The 22,693-nt window shown below is 40.2% G+C and overlaps 1 protein-coding gene across 1 annotated transcript in view; it reads left to right on the top strand.

The window, feature by feature from the left end:
* Positions 1 to 22,693, top strand: part of cmc1 (C-x(9)-C motif containing 1) — a 73,300-nt gene that overhangs the window by 39,723 nt on the left and 10,884 nt on the right. The window contains exon 3 of the mRNA XM_072282986.1: positions 20,754 to 20,844. Coding sequence (XP_072139087.1) covers positions 20,754 to 20,844 — 91 coding nt within the window. The remainder of the gene's footprint in view (positions 1 to 20,753; positions 20,845 to 22,693) is intronic.

Here is a 22,693-nt window from a genome sequence, read left to right on the forward strand (position 1 = left end):
TTGGAAAAACTGCAGCTCAATTTTTGAATTAACTGTTAAAATGGATTTAAAAGTTGTATACTTGTATAAAACATCACCTGTTCTAAGAAGAACAATGACTTCTTGAAAAATATTTTTACTTGGGGTATCTCCTTTCTGATAAAACGCCATTTATTGTGGATACTTTAAGCAGCAAGGCACAGCAGAATAAAAAATGTAGTCTGCCTGACTGATGGAGAAATACATCTTTCCATTTTCAGTAATGGAGCAGACATACTAATATATCCCAATTATGTTCTATACCTCCCTGTGTGAAGTTGGTAGCTGAGGCAGATTTTTTAAAAACTGCACCCAGAGTCTAGTCTTCATGATATAAGAGACATTTAACAATTGCCTAAGGGTGTTGGTCTACTAATTGAGGGTGTCAATAAATCATTGGAAAAAAAGCAAGTACTTTGGCAACCTTAAACCTGGTGTATACTTCTGCGTCAAACCTATGCTGTGTAGGTACTGTGTACCCTATGCTATAGGGTGACGCGCACCTCCCCAAAAATGTATCTTACGCGTCGCGGCCACACAGACCACAACAACTGTGATTGGTCCGCTTGGGTAGCATCGCATTTCCTCCTACGCATTTCCGGTTGCTTTTTCTCTGCCATGTCTGTAGGCATACTGTGCATACACCAATGCAAAATAAATGGTTGGAGACAATGAACCAAATCATCAAGTCTACTTGCTGACATTCGAAAATATTTGAAATGTATTTGCTCGTCCGTGTCTCTCATGAAGAAACTCAACACAGTGGCATAGAAATCCCACCACCAACTAGCATTTTGGTGGTGAATTGCAGGGCAACGCAGACACACCAACACATGCTCGTTACGGCGTAGAGCCATTGCAGAAGTATAAATCAGGGCTACGGCGTAGCCCATACGCAGAAGTATAAGTCGGCCTTTATTCTTACCTTTGTCACACTCTGATTTGCAGCTGGCCCAGAGGAGAGGAGTAGTGGCTTGTCTCTTGAATGTCCTAATTATAACACTATGCATTTAAAACAAAATCACCGCACTATTTGGCTCAACTCCCTGTAATAATAAAACTTAATATAGAAAGGGAAGAAATGACTTCTTACACTTATATCCACCTTTCTTAACCTCAGGGGTATCCTCGGCCACTTTGCTGCAGGTGAAATATTTTTTGAAAGTTTTATAATGGAAGAGTAAAAGGTTCAAAGGTTCATTTATTATCAAAGTAGACAACTCTGAAATTCTTCTTCTTCAGATAGCCACGAAGCCAAGAACAAAAGAATGGCAACACGATCATCAACCCCCCCCCCCCCAAATCCCTCCTCCCTGCATAAAAAAAACAAACAAAACAGAACAGGCACATCAACCCCAAATTCTCCTCCCCTGCATACGAAAAGAAATGTGAAAGATCAGGTGAAAAACACAGCATGCAAAAAAAACTATAAGACTGAATAAAAAGCCCACAGTCCAAGTCCACATCCAAAATCCAGAAAAGCTGGGCAACATTCTTCCTCTCCATAGCACAGCAATCTCACCAGCAATAAAATGGCAGTCTCCCCCTCTCCGGCAGCAGAGTGATCCTTCAGCAATTAAAAAGGCAGGCAGCCGATGTTTCAATCTCTCTCGTCACTTTAATTGGCCAACAATGGAAGTTTTAATTGGCGAAATGGAGTCAAACTTCAGCTTGCAGCCTTCTCACCACAAGGTTCCCACACGCCACCTCTGCCTTCTGGAATCCCCTTGGAGACTGCAGAGTGCTGAAGCACCCAAAGATCTCCAAACTGCAAATCACAGTCTCCAACTGTTCCAGAATTCCATTCAAGACAAAAAAAAACAAACTAAAAGACATAAAAGAAGTGAAATATATGGTTTCATGATCTATCCAAAAGATGTCAACTGAAGGAGTGTTGTATACAGGTGCCATCTTGACCAGAAATGTATATTTGGATAGTTTTAACCCCATAATTTAAATTGCGTAACGTATTTCTATTATTCGACTATTTCACACGGTGTGATTTTAGGCCAATGAGACAGGAGGCTTAATTTTTCAAGTTGTGCTGAAATACTGTTTTATAAAATATGTGATTTAGAAAGTCCAAATATTATGTACTCAGTCTTTATGAAATAGTTTTTGTGTGTAGAATTTAAATTACGATTGTCATTTGTCATTATATCAAGAATGAAATGCTTGAGGCTTGATAAGGCGTTGGTCAGACCCCACTTGGAGTACTGTGAACAGTTTGGGCCTCTCATCTAAGAAAAGATGTGCTGGCATTGGAGGGGGTTCAGAGAAGGTTCATGAGAAAGGCCTAGATAGAGTGGATGTGGAAAGATGTTTGCAAGAGTGGGGATGTCTAGGACCAGAGGGCACAGCCTCAGAATAGAGGGATGTCCATTTAGAACAGAGACGAGGCAGAATTTCTTTAGTCTGTGAGTGGTGAATCTGTGAAATTCATTGTCACAGTTAGCTGTGGAGGCCAAATCATTGGATATACTTAAAGCGGAGGTTCCTGATAAATTCCTGATTAGTAAAGGCATCAAAGGTTTAAGGGAGAAGGCAAGAGAATGAGGTTGTGAGGGATAATAAATCCAGCCATGATGGAACGGTTGTGCAGATTTATTGGGCTGAATTGCTTAATTCTACTCCGATATCTTATAGTCTTACTTTGTTCACCATACATTTGAAATATATTCATTTTAAATGTTAAACATGAGGATCTACAGATGCTGTAAATTCAGAGCAACATACACACACAATGCTGGAGGAACTCAGCACATCAGACAGCATCTTTGGAAATGAATAAACAGTTGATGTTTTGGGCTGAGATCCTTTATAAATGATGTCCTTATTCTTCCTCAAATATTTAGTCTGCTTCATTCCAAACTTCCAAACATCAGCCATTTAATCTTCCCTCTTGAACTGCTCAATTGATTACTTCAATTTTGATTATTATTTATATCACCAAAGAGCCCTTTAATTGTTAAATCCTGAAGCTCAAAAATCTGGGATTTTTTTTCAATCACACAGAACAGTAAAGTGAAGTGACTAGATCATCTGTCTTTTAATGAGGTGATTGAGGAGTAAGTATTGGGCAGAACAGCAAGGACATTTCCTGTAGCTTCGGTTCACTTGAGAGACCAGGTAGGTACTTGGTTAACATTTCAAACAAAAGACAGTCCCTTTAACACCATGGCATCTTATTTAGAAACAAAGCCCTTATGGGATTAGCTTTATTTGTCACATCAAAACATTGAAGAATATTGTGAAATGTGAGTCCATGGATTGTACTGTGGCCAACCCACAAGTGTTGCCATGAACCCAAACCTACCCCATGTCATGCATAAACATGGTACAGATGAATGCTTTTGACATCCTATCATTGAATAAAATGTTGTAACTATTTGAAATTACAACAACTTTGAATGTAAAGCAATCTTTGCATTTTACTACTTCCTTAAAATTCTTTTTCATTCCATCGCTATTCCTCTGTCTTTCTGCTCTCCCGTGCCAATCCAGGATTAAATTCACCCAGAAAAAGATAAACTGCTGGAAAAACTCGGCAGATCAAGCTGCATCTGTGGTAGGAATGGAATGGTCGAATTTTCAAGTTAAAATCCTGAGAGTATAGAGAGAAGATGGCCAGTATATAGAAGTGGGAGGGAGGTATACACAGAGGTTGGAAGGTGATACGTGGAATCTGCCATTCCCAGTTCATGTGCCTGCTTAAATGCCTTGTAAATGCCGTTTCTCCTGTCTGTTTCTGCTGCCACCCCTGCTGGTCCTTTCCAGTCACCTACCACTCTTTGTAGGGGAGAAAAAAACTTACCACACATACTTATCCCTCTCTAACCTTAATACTATGCCATGTAATATTTGACATTTCTACCTTGGGAAAAAGACTGACTACCTACCCTATCTATGTCTCTCTTAATTTTATAAATTTATGTTAGGTCTTCTATCAGCCTCTGACATCCCAGAGAAAACAACCTTGGTTTTACCCATCTCTCCTTGTAGCTAATACTCTTTAATCCAGACATCATTGTGTGAACCTCTTCTGCACCCTCTTTAAAGCCTCACATTTTCCAAAGTCAAAATTTCCCCAAATAGCATCAGTAATAGAATTACATTTGCAAGAAAAAAGTTTGTGAATACTTTGCAATTACCTAGTTGTCTGCATTAGTTACTCATAAAATGTGGTGTAATCTTCGTCTAAATCATAATAATAGACAAACACAATCTGGGGTAATGCCTTCTGCAAAAACTATTTGGAGTCAGGTGTTCCAATTAATGAGATGAGATTGGAGGTATGGGTTGTAGAAATGCCCTGCCCTATAAAAAAGACACACAAGGTCAGGTTCCTGACAGAGCCTGCTCTTCTCAAGAAAGATCTGTTCACATAGAACATAGAAATCTACAGCGCACTACAGGCCCCTTGACTCACAAAGTTGTACCAACCATGTAACCTACACTAGAAACTGCCTAGAGTTTCCCTACCGCAAAGCCCTCTATTTTTGTAAGCTCCATGTACCTATCTAAGAGTCTCTTAAACGACCCTATTGTGTCTGCCTCTACCACCATCGCTGGTGGTGCATTCCACGCATCTACCAGTCTCTGTGTGAAAAACTTCCCTCTGACATCCCCCTTGTACCTACTTCCAAACACCTTAAAGCTATCACCCCTTGTGTTAGCCATTTCAGCCCTGGGAAAAAGCCTCTGGCTATCCCGTGTTTATGTGCACCATGCCTTGATCAAAACAATTTTCAGAGGAACTTAGAAGAAGAATTGTAGAGATGCATGAAGCTAGGAAGGCTACAAAAAAATATTTCTAAAGACCTGAGTGTTTATCCGTCCATAGTAAGAGAAAATTTCTACAAATGAAGGAGATTCAGTCCTGTTGTTACTCTCCCTGCAAAGATCACACCAAGAGCACAACATGCAATGCTGAAGGAAGTGAAGAAGAACCCAAGGATAACAGCAAAGACCTGTAGAAATCTCTAGAACTTGCTGAAGTCTCTGTTCATGTATCCACTATAAGAAAAACACTGAACAAGAATGGTGTTCATGGAAGGACCACTGCTCTCCAAACAAAAACATTGCTGCACATCTCAAGTTTGCAAAATACCACCTGGATGTTCCACAACGCTTCTGGGACAATGTTCTGTGGACAGAGGAGACAAAAGTTAATCTTTTTGACCAATCTTTTTGGCTCTAATGTTTAGAGAACAAAAAGCACTGCACACCAACACCAAAACAAGCTGTGAGGCATGGTGGAAGGAGCATCATAGTTTGGGGCTGTTTTTCTGCCTCAGGGCCTGGATGGCTTGCAATCATTGAGGGAACAACAAATTCTAATTGTATCAAGTCATTTTACAGAGAATATCAGGGTGGTGGTCCGTCACCTCAAGCTTAATAGAAGTTGGATGATGCAACAAGGCAATGATCTGAAACAGAAGAGTAAATCAATGATAGAATGGTTTAAAGAGAAGAAAATTCATGTTTTGTAATGGTGAAGTCGGAGACCAGATCTCTTAACCCACTTGAGATGCTGTGGCGTGACCTGAAGATGGCTGTTCATGTAAGAAATCCCTGAAATATTGATGAACTGAAACAGTTTTGTATGGAGGAATTGTCTAATATTCCTCCTCAGCGTTCTGTGAGTCTAATCAGTAGCTATAGAAAATGTTTGGTGGAGGTTATTGCTGTTCAAGGAGGTTCTACCAGTTATTAAACACAAGAGTTCACATACATTTTCCAGCCTGGACTGTGAATGATTAAACATGAAAAATGAATAAAGACATGAAAATTACAATTGTTTGTGTGTTATTAGTTTAGGCAGATTGTGCTTGTCTATTATTGTGACTTAGATGAAGATCAGATCATATTTTATGAGTGATTAATGCAGTAAACTAGGTAATTGCAAAGGATTTACAAGCTTTTTCTTGCAACTGCATTTTCATAATTAATAAGCACTAAGTTTCTCAACCTCATTAGTCTCTCACCTGGTTTAGCCCACCTGTTGAAGTGGTTACTGGGATGGGGCTTTTGTCGCATATAAACAGCTACTTGAAGCCACAGGTGAAAGCTGAGTGTCTGTGGGGACCAAAGGTGAGGGAGCTACCTCAGAATGGAATCAACAAGTCCCTTCACCAAAGGCTCTACTCCTCCCTGGATACCCCAGCTGTGGTACTCTATGGCCTTCTAAGAGTAATTGTGTGTTGAGAAGTGTGAGAACTTGCAACACCCGACCATGTTAGAGCATGCTGAACCGAACTTCATTGTGGCATTGCATTGGGACATTCAACAAAACTGTTCTTTGAACACTGCAGTTTAATTTCTCACACATAATGTGACTTTCACAAACAACATCAAGGTAACACAACACTGCTCGAATGCAAAATACTGTAGCAGGGTAGTTTCTAGGCCACTTCCTGTACTATCTTTCAATATTTGTCTGTATGTCCAGCAAAAAAACATTAGACCATAAGATATAGGAGCAGGATTAAGCAATTCAGCCCAGTAACTGCTCCGCCATTCAACTATGACTGATTTTACTTTCAACCCCATTCTCAGAACCTGTCAATATTTGCTATGAACATACCCAATGACATAGCCTCTACAGCAATAAAGTCCACAGATTCACTGCCTCAGGCTGAAGAAATTTAAAGTTCAAAGTAACAGTTCAGTGATGGGGTGAATTGAAGTTATCCTCTCTAGTCCAAGAAGTGTAATAACTATTCCTGAACCTGGTGACGTGGGTCCTGGGCTCCTGTACCACCTTCTTGATGGCAGCAGTGAGAAGAAAGCATGACCTGGGTGGTGGGGTCCTTGATGACGGATGCTGCTTTCCTGTGACAGTGCTCCATGTAAATGTGCTCATTATGATGGACTGGGCTGTATCTACTACTTTTTGTAGGATTTTCCATTCTCTACTACATATCTGTAGAAGTTAGTCGAAGTTTTACATGTCATAGTGAATCTTTGTAAGTTCCTTAAGGAAGTAGAGGCACTGCTATGCTTTCTTTGTAATTGCACTTGCGTGTCAGACCCAGGACAGGTCCTCCAATATGATAACACTGAGGAATTTAAATGTGCTGGCTCTCTCTTCCTCTGATCCGCCATTGAGGATTGGCTCATGGACCTACAGCTTCCTCCTCCTTGGTCTTGCTGACACTGAGTAAGAAGTTGCTGTTGTGGCACCACTCAGCCAGATCTTCATTCTCCTTCCTATATGGTAATTCGTCACCACCTTTGATTCAGTCAAAAACAGTGTGGTGTCATTGGCAATTTTAAATACGGCATTAGAGCTGTGCTTAACCTCACAGTTATAGGTATAAACTGAGTAGAGCAGGGAGCTAAACACACAGCCTTGTCATGCACCCGTGCATCATCTCATCTCAGTTTTTAGAGGGATGAATGTTGACCCTTCAAGCAACACAACTGTTTTGTCAATATCCAAAAATGATTTTTTAAAGATTAAACATGAGGAAATCTGCAGATGCAGGAAATTCAAGCAACATAAAAAATGCTGGTGAATGCAGCAGGCCAGGCAGCATCTATAGGAAGAGGTACAGTCGACGTTTCAGGCCGAGACCCTTCGTCAGGACTAACTGAAAGAAGAGACAGAAAGAGATTTAAAAGTGGGAGGGGGAGATCCGAAATGATAGAAGACAGGAGGGGGAGGGATGGAGCTAAGAGCTGGAAAGTTGATTGGCAAAAAGGATTTGAGGCTGAAGAAGGGAGAAGATCATGGAACGGGAGGCCAAGGGAGAAAGAGAGGGGAGGGGAGCCCAGAGGATGGGCAAGGAGTTATAGTGAGAGGGACAGAGGGAGAAAAAAGAGAGAAATAAATAAATAAGGGATGGGGTACGAAGGGGAGGAGGGGGATAAATGGAAGTTAGAGAAGTCAATGTTCATGCCATCAGGTTAGAGGCTACCCAGACGGAATACGGAATATAAGGGTCTCCCAGTGGCCACACATTTTAATTCCACGTCCCATTCCCATTCTGATACATCTATCCATGACCTCCTCTACTGTCAAGATGAAGCCACACTCTGGTTGGAGAAGCAACACCTTATATTCCGTCTGGGTAGCCTCCAACCTGAAGGCATGAACATTGACTTCTCTAACTTTCATTAATGTCCCACCTCCCCTTTGTACCCCATCCCTTATCTATCTATTTATTTATTTACTCACTCACTCACTCTTTTTTCCTCCATCTATCACTCTCACTATAACTCCTTGCGCATCCTCTGGGCTTCCCTCCCCTTTCTTTCTCCCTAGGCCTCCTGTCCCATGATCTTCTCCCTTCTCCAACCTCGTATCCCTTTTGCCAATCAACTTTCCAGCTCTTAGCTCCATCCCTCCCCCTCCTGTCTTCTCCTATCATTTTGGATCTCCCCCTCACCCTCCCACTTCCAAATCTCTTTCTATCTCTTCTTTCAGTTAGTCCTGATGAAGGGTCTTGGCCCGAAACGTTGACTGTACCTCTTCCTATAGATGCTACCTGGCCTGCTGCGTTCACCAGCATTTTTTATGTGTGTTATTTAAAGATTACCTTACTTTGTCACATGCACATCAAAACATTGAAACATACGACATTTGCAAGGCTTATTGAGAAAGTAAGGAAGCATGGGATCCAAGGGAACGTTGTTTTGTGGATCCAGAACTGACTTGCCCAGAGAAGGCAAAGAGTGATTGTAGATGGGTCATATTCTGCATGGAAGTCGGTGACCAGTGATGTGCCTCAGGGATCTGTTCTGGGACCCTTACTCTTTGTGATTTTTGTAAGTGACCTGGGTGAGGAAGTGGAGGAATGGGTTAGTAAGTTTGCTGACAACACAAAGGTTGGGGGTGTTGTGGATAGTGTGGAGGGCTGTCAGAGATTACAGCGTGACATTGATAGGATGCAAAACTGGGTTGAGAAGTGGCAGATGGAGTTCAACCCAGATAAGTGTGAAGTGAAATATGAAGGCAGAATGTAGTATTAATGGTAAGGCTCTTGGCAGTGTGGAGGATCAGAGGGATCTTGGGGTCTGAGTCCATAGGACGCACAAAGCAGCTGTGCAGATTGACTCTGTGGTTAAGAAGGCATACGGTGTATTGGCCTTCATCAATCGTGGAATTGAATTTAGGAGCTGAGAGGTAATGTTGCAGTTATATAGGACCCTGGTCAGACCTCACTTGGAGTACTGTGTTCAGTTCTGGTTGCCTCACTATAGGAAGGATGTAGAAACCATAGAGTGCAGAGGAGATGTACAAGGATGTTGCATGGATTGGGGAACATGCCTTATGAAAACAGGTTGAGTGAACTCGGCCTTTACTCCTCAGAGTGATGGAGGATGAGAGGTGACCTTATAGAGGTGTATTAGATAATGGGAGGCTTTGATTGTGTGGATAGTCAGAGGCTTTTTCCCCAGGGCTGAACTGGTTGCCACAAGAGGACACAGGTTTAAGGTGCTGGGGAGTAGGTACAGAGGACATGTCAGGGGTAAGATTTTTACACAGAGAGTGATGAGTGTGTGGAATGGGCTGTCGGCAACGGTGGTGGAGGGGGATACGATAGGGTCTTTTAAGAGATTTTTGGATAGGTACTTGGAGCTTAGAAAAATAGAGAGTTATGGGTAAGTGAAGTAATTTCCAAGGTAGGGACATGTTTGGCACAACTTTGTGGGCCGAAGGGCCTGTATTGTGCTGTAGGTTTTCTGTGTTTCTGTCAGTGACCAACATAGTCCAAGGATGTGCTGGGGGCAGACTGCAAGTGCCCCCATGCTCCTAGCACCAACATAGCATGCCCACACCTTACTAACCTTAAAGTGGAATGTGGGAGGAAACCTGAGCACCCAAAGGAAATCCACACAGTCATCGGAGAATGTGTGTCCTCCTTTCAAACAGCAGTGGAGTTGATCCCAGGTTGTAGACACTGGCTAACTTCTACACTACAGTGCTGCCTTTATTTAACTTTTTTAAAAAATCAACTCTTTTTTAAAGACCACGTTGTGAAACTAGGTACAAATGAATTATGAGCATCAGTATATTACTGATTTTATTCTGAGGCTTTGTCTTTGGATCCTAGACTCTCCTACTCTTTACATCCACTCTATCCAGGCCTTTCAGTACCTGGTAGGTTTCAATGAGATCGCGCCGCCCCCATCCTTATGAACTCCATCAAGTTCAGGCCCAGAGATATCAAATGCTCTTTCTAGGGCGAGACTTCCATTCCAGAGGTCATTCTTGTGTGTCTCCTCTGGACTCTCTCCAGTTGTAGCAGATTATCCCTTAGATATGAGCCCCAACATTGCTCACTGTGATCCAAATGAGGTCTGCTCAATGCCTTTTCAAGCTTCAGCATCTTTGCTTTTATGCTCTAAACCTCTCAGAATAAATACTAACATTGCATGTACCTTCTTTACTAATAACTCAACTTAAGGGAATCTTGAGTGAGGACTCTCAAATCCTTTTGTACATCTGATTTCTGAATTCTCTTCCCATTTAAAAAAAAAACAATTTATACCTTTATTTTTACTACCAAAGTGCTTAACCTCAAAATTTCCTATGCCATACTCCACTTGTCACTTCTTTGCTCAATCTCGCAAACTGTCCAAGTCATTGGGCAGACGTCCTACCTCCATGACACTAGCTGTCCCTCCTTCTATCTTGATATCCTCTGCAAACTTGGCTCCAATGTCATCAGTTCTTTTATCCGGATCATTGAAGAATGAGGTGAAAATCTTCAGCCAAATTACCTGACCCCTGTGGAACACCACTAGTCACAAGCAGCCACCCTGACAAGGGCTCCTTTATCTCCATTCTCTGAATTCTGTCAGTCACCCAATCTCTACCTATACTAGTACCTTGCCTCTAACCTATGGGCTTTTACCTTGTTTGGCAAGCAATTGTATAGCAGTCTTGTTTGCAGCCACTTGCAAAAGGCTTTCTGGAAGTCGAAGTAAATTACATTAGCTGACTCTCCTTTGCTAACCAGCTTGTTACCTCCTCAAAGAATTCTAATAGATTTGTCAGGTAAGATCTCCCCTTAACAAAACAGCTGACTTCACCCTACTTTAGCACATGCTTCCAAGTACTCTGAATGCCATCTTTAATAGTCGATTCTAAAAGTCTTAACAGCCACTGAGGTCAGGCTAACCAGCCCATAATTTCCTGTCTTTTGCCTTCCCCTCCCCCCTTTGCAATACGTTACACATTTCCTCTCAGTTAAATATTGAGAAGACAGAAACTATTTCCTGGTCTCGATGGAATTACATTGACTCCACTAACTCCACTCCTTTCTCCATCAACTTTTTCACACTTGGCTTCACACAATTTTGCTGTCACATTTCAGCCCCTGGTTATAGAGTCACAGAGTCATAGACTACTACAGCACAAAAATAGGCTCTTCAGCCCATTCAGCCAATGCCAGTCTGGTTTTCTGTCTAGTCTTATCTACTTGTACCTGGACCATTGTCCTCCATGCCTCTCTCATCCATGTATCTATCCAAACTTCTCTTAAATGCTACAATTTAACTTACTGTCTGTTTTCCAAGCAGTTTTGCTGACCACAGACCTCTGACACTGCAACCAAGCTGATGGATTTTTGCTCCTATGAATTGAAGGAGGTCGCAGATAGGTGTCAGAGGCAATCACAAGCATTTTTAGCCCTTAATATGTTTCAACATGGACAACAGTAGTTTACAGGACCATATGCATTCTGAGCTAACTGGCTGATAGCCAACTAACTGCTATTGCCTCAAGAAGGCGACATTGATCATCGAAGATCCCACTATTATGTCTCAGTCCTCTCCATGTAATCATTAACGCTGCATACTTCAACTTTCATGCTATCACCTAGCCCTATCTCTGCCTCTGCTCAACTGTTGTAATCCTTAGCCGTGCTCTTATTTTCTCTAGACTTGAGTACTGAAATGCTTTTATAGTTTTTTCTACTGGTAAACTTGAGTTTATACAAACTTTGTTGCATGTACACTTGTAAGTGCCCATTCACCAAATGCTTTTGTGCTTGCTAAGATATTGTTATCTTGATGATCCAAGCAACACCTCAGTATTAAGGTTCCCATTCTTACTTGAAAATCTTCGAACCAATTAATGTCTTTATTATCTAATTCTGGGCTCCTGCACAATACCCAATGTAACCACACCACCAATGGTAATTATCCTTCTACAGCCAAGACCCTGAAGTCTGAATATCCATCCATAAACTTCTCCACCTCTCGCTTTTACTAGAAGTGCAATTTAACTTGAACCTTTCTCTATATTTTGTTCATAGTCCCTAATATCTCTTTAATGTAGATCAGTGTCACTCTCCTAAGCATTAATGCTTCTGTGAAGTATTTTGTGAGATGAGGAATCTTCGCATTCTGAGGTGATGAGGAAGAATTTCTTCAGCCAGTGAGTGGTGAATCTATGGAATTTGTTGCCACAGGGGCTGTGGGGGCCAAGTCTTTGGGTGTATTTAAAGCAGAGGTTGATAGGTTCTTGATTAGTCAGGGCATGAAAGGATATGGGGAGAAGGCAGGAGATTGGAACTGAGAGGGAAAATGGATCAGGCAGGTTGAAATGGTGGAGCAGACTCAATGGGCCAAATGGCTTAATTCCATAGAACCATAGAACATTACAGCACAGAAACAGGCCTTTTGGCCCTTCTTGGCTGTGCCGAACCATTTTTCTGCCTAGTCCCACTGACTTGCACCTGGACCATATCCTTCCATATCCTTCCATACACCTCTCATCCATGTACCTGTCCAAGTTTTTCTTAAATGTTAAAAGTGAGCCCGCATTTACCATTTCATCTGGCAGCTTATTCCACACTCCCACCACTCTCTGTGTGAAGAAGTCCCCCTAATGTTCCCTTTAAACTTTTTCCCCTTCACCCTTAACCCATGTCCTCTGGTTTTTTTCTCCCCTAGCCTCAGTGGAAAAAGCCTGCTTGCATTCACTCCATCTATACCCATTATAATTTTATATACCTTTATCAAATCTCCCCTCATTCTTCTACGCTCTGCTCCTATATCTTATGAAGTACTTTGTGAGATGTGACCTGCATTAATAATTCAGTATAAATGATTTTTTTGTGTTGCTTTTGCAAGTCCTTACTCCTCCTCCCTTGGTTCCAAGTTTGACACTTATCAGTTCTTCCAAATTTGTGCACCCACTCTTGGCTTGTTAAACCGAATTTTCTCTAGAGTATTACTGTATGTTGTACATAATGCAAAAATACTGGCATGTATGAAAAATTGTTAATTCATTTTGCTATGTTTAACCCTTTAAAATTTGTAAACCTCAGGAGTAAAAACTGCAGCCATCAATGTGTAGTCTGCAAATTTCTGTTCTGTGGGTTGTGAAACCTTTCAACAGAACACAATCAAAGCTTGCCAGTCCTTTGATTTCATTATAATTATCCAAAATTTTTAATTACTCTTTTTATTAATTCCAAATATTCAACTATTTTTGCTCTCTATTTACACTATTATTTAATTTATATATATATTTCTTATTGTAATTTATAGTATAATATTTGTGTACTGCTGCCACAAAGCAGCAAGTTTCATGATATACAGAATGTCAGTGATAATTAACCTGATTCTGATTCTGATTCGAAAGTAGTTCAAGTCTGAATCAAATTTCAACTCACTTGTACAGCTCCTTTGAGTTGAGAAGGGCCTGCATAGAGTTGATGTGGAGAGGATGTTTCCAATAGTGAGGGTCTAGGACCAGAGGCCACTGCAGTCAGTGCATAGTACTCGCTGGAGTTTAGAAGAATGAAGAGGGATCTCATTGAAACCTATTGAATGAGGCTTAGATGGAGCGGGTAAAGCAGTGCTTGAAAGGTTCTTGATTAGTCACGCCACCAAAGGTTACAGAGAGAAGGCAGGAGAACGGGGTTGAGAGTGATGATAAATCAGTCATAATGGGATGGTGGAGCAGACCTGTTGGATCGATTGGCATAATTCTGCTCCTATGTGTTATAGTTTTATGATCCCCCATGATGGGAAGTCTAGGACCAGAGGACACAGCCGCAGAATCCCTTTATAACAGAGATAATTAATTTCTTTAGTCAGAGGATGGTGAATCAGTGAAATTCATTTACACAGATGGCTGTGGAGAACAAGTCATTGGTATATTTAAAGTGGAGGTTGATACACACTTGATTAGTAAGAGCATGAAATGTTACAGGGAGAAGGCAGGAGACTGAGATTGATAGGGAAAATAAATCAGCCATGATTGATGGTTTAATTCTGCTCCTATGTCTCATGGTCTAACTCTGTTTCCCTTACCACAGATGCAGCCTGAACTGCCAAATATTTCCAGCATTTATTGTTTTATTTTAAATTGGCTGATTTTCCTTTTTATTTTTCCATCTGGCGGTTTCAGTGTAAAACAATGTGAATAGGCTGTCTGTCTTCTGGTTCAGGTTCAACTTAATGTGGGTTGGAATAGTAGATTGTGAAAGGAAGGAGGAAAGTAAATTAGGAATTTACATGGAGCAAGAGAATTTGTTAAAATTCTTTATTAATCAGGTTTGACAGCAATTTGCTGAAATTTAAATTGGATTAGCATGCAGTGTGCGATCTTGGTAATTGGTCTGCAGTCTTGCTGCATCTTCCTGGCAAACAAATTATCAGATTACTGAGAAAAAACTAATTAAAACCTGGTTGTTAAATAAGTGACAAAACATTGATAATAGCTAATTTAAGGCTTAAAATCTACCACTGGCATATGTTAGATATTAAATAGGTCATAAAAAGTTTTGTCATGTAGTCTTTTTTGACGATGAAATTGAATCACTTTGGATAATCAACATTAGGTTCATGAAATTGCAGAACAAATATACAGAACATAAATTTCCTAAAGACTGATGACAGAGATGTTTAAAGTCATCTATTCCTGTAGAATCAGACCGTTATTTTACTGAAAGTAATTTCAATTATTCATCAGTTCAGTTTTAAATTCTGAGGAAGTAGCACAGGACGCATTTTCTTCTACCCAATCCAAAATATGTTCTTATAATTCAATTACATAATATCTGAATTTATGAGTTGTGAGTGATGGTTTTAAAGTCCCTGTTATAATTTGATAATGGATTTTCCCAGTAAAATGACCAAAAAGTAGTTTTTGTATATTGTAAGAGGATCCTGCACCATCAGCCTTTACTGTCTGGTTTGGTTCAGCATCTTCTCACAATATACAAAAACTTCAGCAAACTGTCAGGTTAGCAGAAAAAGGCTATCGGCTGCAGTCTACCATCACTGCAGGAGAGATCACTGAGGACACTCCCCACCCAGCAAACTGCATTTTCCAAAAACTCTCTTCTGGAAAGCACTACAGGGCTATTAAAACAAAAACTTCACGCCATCTTAAGAGTTTCTTTCCCCAGGCAGTTATCAGATCAACCATTTCTTTTACAGCACCTTCCTCATCTATTAGCTCAGTCAGTGTTCTGCACTGTAAACACTTCAAACTAATTTTTATATTGATGTTTACATTGTAACTACATGCTGGTATTTACGTATTTATGCTCATTTTATTCCATATCTGTACTTTAACTTCTATCTTTATTTTTATGTATTTTTTATTTTGTCTAATTGTTGAATGTCGTTTTTGTTGCATGTCACACCAGCACATCACAACAAATTCCTAATACATGTAAATGTATATGGCAATAAAATTGATCCTTGATCCTTGAAATATCTAAATTGTAAAGTATCACACCAGCTTATATGCGGCAAGATTTGTGCATATCATAAATTTAACTAATTTAGTACTTTCAACATACAATAATGGAATGGAGTTCTCAAAGTTTGTTACTGTTTGCGGCATGGTAGCATCGCGGTTAGTCCAGCTCTATTATACCATCAGCGACCCGGGTTCATTTCCACCACAGTCTGTAAGGAGTCTGCAGACTCTCCCTGTGACTGTACGGGTTACCTTTGGGTGCTCCGATTTCCTTCCACATTAATTGGTCACATGGGTGGTATTGGGTGGTGCAGGCTCGTTACCAGGCTGTATCTCTGAATTTGAAAGAAAGTAAATAAAATAGCCACAGACCTAGTTGAATTGTAACAAATCTGCAATCAAGTTCTAACTTTAGTGTTGCTTTGATTAGCTACTGAATATTATTTGTATTTTAGCCCTTGTTAGTGTACATTCTAATCACTTGCATTTAAATTCGGTGTATCTTTAAAGTTAAAACATTTGTACTTAAAGCTGTGCTTTCATTTTACTTTCACTGTATTTTTAAAAGTTGAAAGCTTATTTGCACAGTTTTCTGAAGGATATTGAATTATTATTCCACTTGAATGTGCTGGTAAGTCACTCACTGTTTATTAATGTCACTCATTAAAAATTGTCATTTCTGTACTCGAGATCACATGATTTCCATTGTCACTCTTACACATGGTAAAACTCTGGAATTTTTTTTTCTGCCTTGTGCTAAGTCAAATTTGTGGCATGTTAAAGGTTTACACATTTTCAAATTGTTAGATAATGGCTATTACCATTGCATAATTCAAGCAAAAAATTTTGGCAGTTTGTGGAAATTGTAAATTTGAATTCATAAATTCAATTTTAGGAGCACATTGTATTCCATTTCAAAGTTGTAGTCAGTGCTAAAAAGTGTCAAGGAAGGGAACATGTCTTTTCAATCACTTGCCCTTTCAAAATGCAGGGATATTTTGCTCTTGCTTTTGTGGTACAAAAAGGGCACTTAAAAATAATTTAAATAGTGTCAAAGTACTTAGATTTCCCCAGGCTTCAAAGCATGCAAGCCTGTGCATCAAGATTGTTTTGATTATTTTAAGAACTATAAGATTAGTACAGTAACCTATTTCACTGGGATGTTGCATTGTCGCTCCATGAAATTTATTGCTAGTTCTTTTGTTAACTTTCAGTTGTGAAATGAAAGCATAAAATCGATTGTTAACAGAAAAAAATTTACCAAAACCAATCTATTTCTGCAGTCTTGTGAAATCATGTTAAAAAAACAGAGATGCTGGAAATCTGAAACAAAACTGAAAATGTTGGACATGCTCAGAAGGTCAAACATCATCTGTATGTAACGTCCTATGAAGGATTTTACTGTAATCGTTTTCGATGGAACCAGTGTGTTCTGCTGGTAGTGTATGGGTTACCGTTAAAGATAAGGGATCCTTAGAAATGTTGTGTTATCCAAGCAGGAGGGTGGAACTGGGAGAAGGTTCCAGAGAACGCTGGGGAAGAGGTTTTCTGATGGACATTGAGGTGGGTCGAGGTCTTTTTCAGTGGGAGACGGAGAGAGAAGAAGCCCAAGAGAACCGGCCATGGGATTCCATCTAGATGGAGCCCAAGAGGGGGATTTCTGCCAGGGATCGGTAAATATGAATTGGTGCCATGAGTACATCAGACACATTGGCTTTTGGAAGATTTCAGCTCCAACCTGTGCACATGTGACTGTTTAATTATAATGGGTCCTTTTTGCTTTTATCTTTCTTTTTTTTTAATAACTCTTTGGTTAAGTTAACATTTATAAATGTACTTTCTTTATAATTGTATCAGTGTACAATCTGTTATTTCTTGCCGATGGGCAATTGCATGGGGCAGTAAGTCACTGTATTCACACAAACCGGGGCTTGGAGGGGGAGAAGACATTTCAACCTCACGGATTTGGTGAGACCCAAGTCATTTCGACCCTAGGCGTACAGAGTCTGAGAAAGGTAGTTTTCTTAACACCTAAACAGGAGGAAATCTGCAGATGCTGGAAATTCAAGCAACACACACAAAATGCTGGTTGAACCTGATGGCATGAACATTGACTTCTCTAACTTTCGTTAATGTCCCTCCTCCCATTCTTACCCCATCCCTTATTTATTTATTTATTTATTTTCCCCTCCTTTTTTCTCTCTCTCTTTGTCCCTCTCACAATAACTCCGTGCCTGGTCTCCATCTTCCTCTGGGCTCCCCTCCCCCTTTCTTACTCCCTAGGCCTCCCATCCCATGATCCTCTCCCTTCTTCAGCCTTGTATCCCTTTTGCCAATCAACTGTCCAGATCTTGGCTCCATCCCTCCCCCTCCTGTCTTCTCCTATCATTTCGGATCTCCCCCTCCTCCCTCCCACTTTCAAATCTCTTACTATCTCTTCTTTCAGTTAGTCCCGATGAAGGGTTTCGGCCCGAAACGTCAACTGTGCTTCTTCCTATGGATACTGTCTGGCCTGCTGCGTTCCACCAGCATTTTGTGTGTGTTTCTTAACACCTAGTCCAGTGGCTGTTAGCAAGGAGCTAACGAGCCGCAAGTCTAGAGATGCCCATGAAAAAGGGGTTTCATGTAGAAAATGATGAAGAGTTCCAGAGCTGAAACATAAACTATCTCTCTTTCCATAGATACTGCCTCGCCTGCTGACTGAGCACATACTGCCTCAGATTACATTATTAGTTACTGAATTTGCAATCAGATTTTGAGATCTCGTTCAAATGTGTACTGTGGTTTCTCACAGCACAGCTTCCAAAGCTTTAAAAGGTAGACAGTTCACAATTATTTTACAAAAAAAGTGTAATAAACTTTAGAAAATTAAAAGGGAATTCTCAGAAAAGATATATCTAGATAATAATCCAGTAGTATGGAGCAGTTCCTACTTCTTACCTACAAGCTGAGAACCATAGTGACCATGTCAGAAAGAACAGAAGTACGGAGCAACATCTGGTACCTGACATTAATTTCCAATACAGCAGTCAGAAAGTGACGTCCTTTATTTTATGCAGAGTAGCTTTGATAATAATTAGTATTTGACCAAGTTATGGCTAATAAGGGGCATAATTGGAATGTATAGTGGAAATATCAGAGGTAGGTTTTTTACAGAGTGGTGGTGAGTGCATGGAGCACCTTGCCAGGGGTGGTGGTCGAGGCAGATATATTAGGAACATATAAGGTAGGCACATGGATGGTAGAAAAAACAAGGGCTATGTGAGAGGGAAGGGTTAGGTCGATATTAGAGTAGATTAAGAGGTCGGCACAACTTCATGGGCCGAAGAGCCTACACTGTGCTGTACTAAACAGGGTACCTGAGACTTTGCAGAGTACTGTATCTTATGTCTTTTCAGTTACCAAATCACACTCAGTACTACTGAGCTAATACAAAGCTGTGTACTTTTATTTCTGTTTTCCAACCACCTTCCTATTTTAACCAATATACAGTACTGTGCAACAGTCTTAGCTATATATATATATATGTGTGTGTGTGTGTGTGTGTGTGTGTGTGTGTGTGTGTGTGTGTCTGTGTGTGTGTATATATATATATATATGTGTGTGTGTGTGTGTGTATACGTTTAATACCTTTGCATAGTACTGGATTTTCTATGTGTTCTATTACATCAGGTTGGTGCTGCCTTATGTTCCATAATGTGCTTAATAATTATATTATTTCTCAGATTTTAAGTATCTTTTTCCTCCTGTGTGTGAGCACGTGACAATATGGATACAAGCTGAGTGCTCTGGATATGTTCCAGTTGCGCTGCAGTGAAACGGATTTTGCCTGTGTTATAACCAGTTAATTGACAGTTAATAGTGTATTGCTGAGGTATGTTGGGTTGTGCACCTGTATGACTAGATTTTCTAATCTCATGACATTTGTTATTTGATAAGACGAGCATCAGATGATATGTCATATCTGTCTGTGCTGGCTAAAGACTATAGCAGTTCTACACGTAAACCCAGTAGCATAGCAGTTAATGCAATGCTTTACAGCCTCAGTTTTTAAAACATCAGGGTTCAATTCCCGCTGCTGTCTGTAAGGAGTTTGTATGTTCTCCTCATGACCGCATGGGTTTCCTCTGGGTGCTCTAATTTGCACCCACATTCCAAAGATGTATGGGTTAGGGTTAGTGATTTGTGGGCATTCTATGTTGGTACTGGAAGTGTGGTCACACTTATGGGCTTTCCCCAGCACAATGCTTGTTGATTTGATATGACACATTTCACTGTGTGTTTCGATGGGATGTATCTGTGGCAAATAAAGCCCTCGCAACCATTGAGCACATCTACATGAAATGCTATTTTAGGAAAGTAGCATCCATCATTAGAGATCCTGAACACTCTGGCCATGCTCTTTTCTCGCTGCTGCCATCAGGTAGAAGGTACAAGAGCCTCAGGACTCTCACCACTAGGTTCAAGAACGGTTAATACCATACAACCGTCAGGGTCCTGAACAAAAGAGGATAATTACACTCACTTGTCCATTCATTGAGATGTTCCCACAACCTATGATCTCACCTTAAGGATTCTTTTTCTCATTACCTCATGTTCTCGTTATTTATTGCTATTTATTTATATTTGTATTTGCACAGTTTGTTGTCTTCTGCACTCTGGTTGATCTTTCCTTGTTTTAGTTACTGTTCTGTAGATTTGCTGAGTACGCCCGCAGGAAAATGAATCGCAGGGTTGTACGTACTCTGATAATAAAATTTACTCTGAACTGTTTTTAATCTTTTAATCTAAATCTTTAAGGCAGCTGGTTTTATTAAGCAAATTAAATTATTAAATTATTCTTTAAATTAATTAAATACTGTAAGTGCTTAATTGCCTCCTGGTTTACTTTAGATTAAGATATTTTTAATGTGTTTTTGTGTATGTGTTTGTGATGATTTTAAGAAGTTCTATCACATTCATTATGAAGCACAGTCAAAATACTTAATTGGCTTTGTTTTGATATTCAAGAGAATCATGTAGTTTTAATTTCTGACCTATTTATACTGTCTCATTACAGATTTTACCCAATGTTGCCAGAAAAATGGGTTTTTAATGGTTGTAAAATGTCGAAAAGAAAATGCTGCACTAAAAGAATGTCTAACTGGCCAGTAAGTATTGTGATATATGATAAAATTATGGACATTGAAATGTTTACCAAGGATTCAAAGTACATTTATTTTCAAAGTTTGTGTACCTTATACAACCCTGAGATTCGTCTTCCCCACAGACAGCCATGAAAAACCATGGAGGCGTTCAAAGAAAAACATCAATCCACCCTCCCTACTTGCAAAAAGAGATGCACAAACAGCAATAAAAAAAAGCACAGAATATAAAACACAAAATTGAAGGGGGAGTCGAGGCATATTCAGTTCAGGTCAGTGTTCATTATCTGCAGGCCACCACAATACAAAATCACCCAAAATAGTAACAAGAAAAGAAGTGACCAGAAACCAGAAACACATCATAACGTGAACTACAGAGTCCAAACCACAAACTGCGTCCAATTACCTTGCTCCAGCCCATCCTCCGAAAGCATCGAGGGAGAGAGAGATGATTGGGGCAGAAACCTTCCTTGGGAGCAGCAACCAAGAGGGAGAGAGAGACCATCACACACAGACACCCTCCTCTTGCATCAGCAACCAAGAGGCTGGTAGGCAGCGCTGAGCACCCATTCGCCTTCTGTTCGCTCCTTGATGATTTCAATCTTCCTCGGCGCTTTTAAACGGCAAGGAATGGAGTCGATTGTGGGTTCGCGCTCTGTCTCTTGGCTTCTTGGCCTCGAGGCCACATGCTTCGCTCGAAGCCTCACAGAACCAGATCACTCCTGACCCAAAAACACACCATCAGAGTGTAGATCTCAGGCATTGAACAGTAGATCACAAGTTCCAACAGTAGCAGAACCGCATTTGAAAGAAAATAAAGATATAAAAGAAGTGATGTTCGCTGGCTGTTTCGTTGTAATAATCATCTTAATAAACATATCCCATATTTCTCACTGTTGCCTCTCAGTATGGATAGTAGGATTGTGAAGTTTTTCTGATTTAATGTAATCTGTTAGAATTTCCTGCTTCCAATGTAAGAGTAAGTGTGTAGCCTGCTAAAGTTCAATTCCAATTTGGTGCCTGAGATAAAAAAGATTCAAGTATTCCTAATGATCAGATTTTACTAAGCGCATCGCTGAGAATGCCTTTAAGCCAAGGAGGCTTGCCCCTTTGGAAAATTACTAAGAGTGCTCAATTGAAAGTGGACTAGCGTGAATCTGCTAGAGGAATTCAGCAGATCGAGTAGTATCTGATCAGATTATTAGTTTCAGAATTTGTGATCAAATTTTCAGATCTTGTTTAAATGACTACTGTGGTACCTCACAGCACAACACCCAGAGCTTTAAAAGTTAGACAGTCCATAATGTTTTTACCAAAAAAAATAGAATTTAAAATTTAGAAGAATTGTAGGGAATTCTTGCAACAGATAAATCTTGGTAGTAATGCAGTCGTCTGGAGCAGTCCTTTCTGTAGCTTTTGTTTTCTTACCTACAAGTTGAGAATCATAGTGACATTGTCAAAAAGAACAAAGCTACAGAGCAACATCAGGTACCTGAGCAACACACACAAAATGGTGGAGGATCTCTGTAGGACAGGCAGCATCTATGGGAAAAAGTACTGTTGATGTTTTAGGCTGGCCTGGTCTTCTGAGTTCCTCCAGCATTTTGTGTGTGTTGATCTGGTACCAGACATTGATTTAATGAAGAAATTCAGCAGTTCAAGCAGCATCTGTAGGAGAAAGGAACTGTCAACATCTCAGGTAAAAACTCTACAACATCTTTCTAGGACCCACTTGTTTACAACTGTTTTAATAAAGTCCGTGATACCTTGGTGTATTCATTCAGGTTCACAGATGAGTCCTTGAACATAGCCCAATCCAAAGATTTGAAACAATCCCATATCTGCTCCTCTGCAT

This window comes from Mobula birostris, chromosome 19 (genome assembly GCF_030028105.1).
Source record: "Mobula birostris isolate sMobBir1 chromosome 19, sMobBir1.hap1, whole genome shotgun sequence".
Taxonomy (NCBI): Eukaryota; Metazoa; Chordata; class Chondrichthyes; order Myliobatiformes; family Myliobatidae; genus Mobula; species Mobula birostris.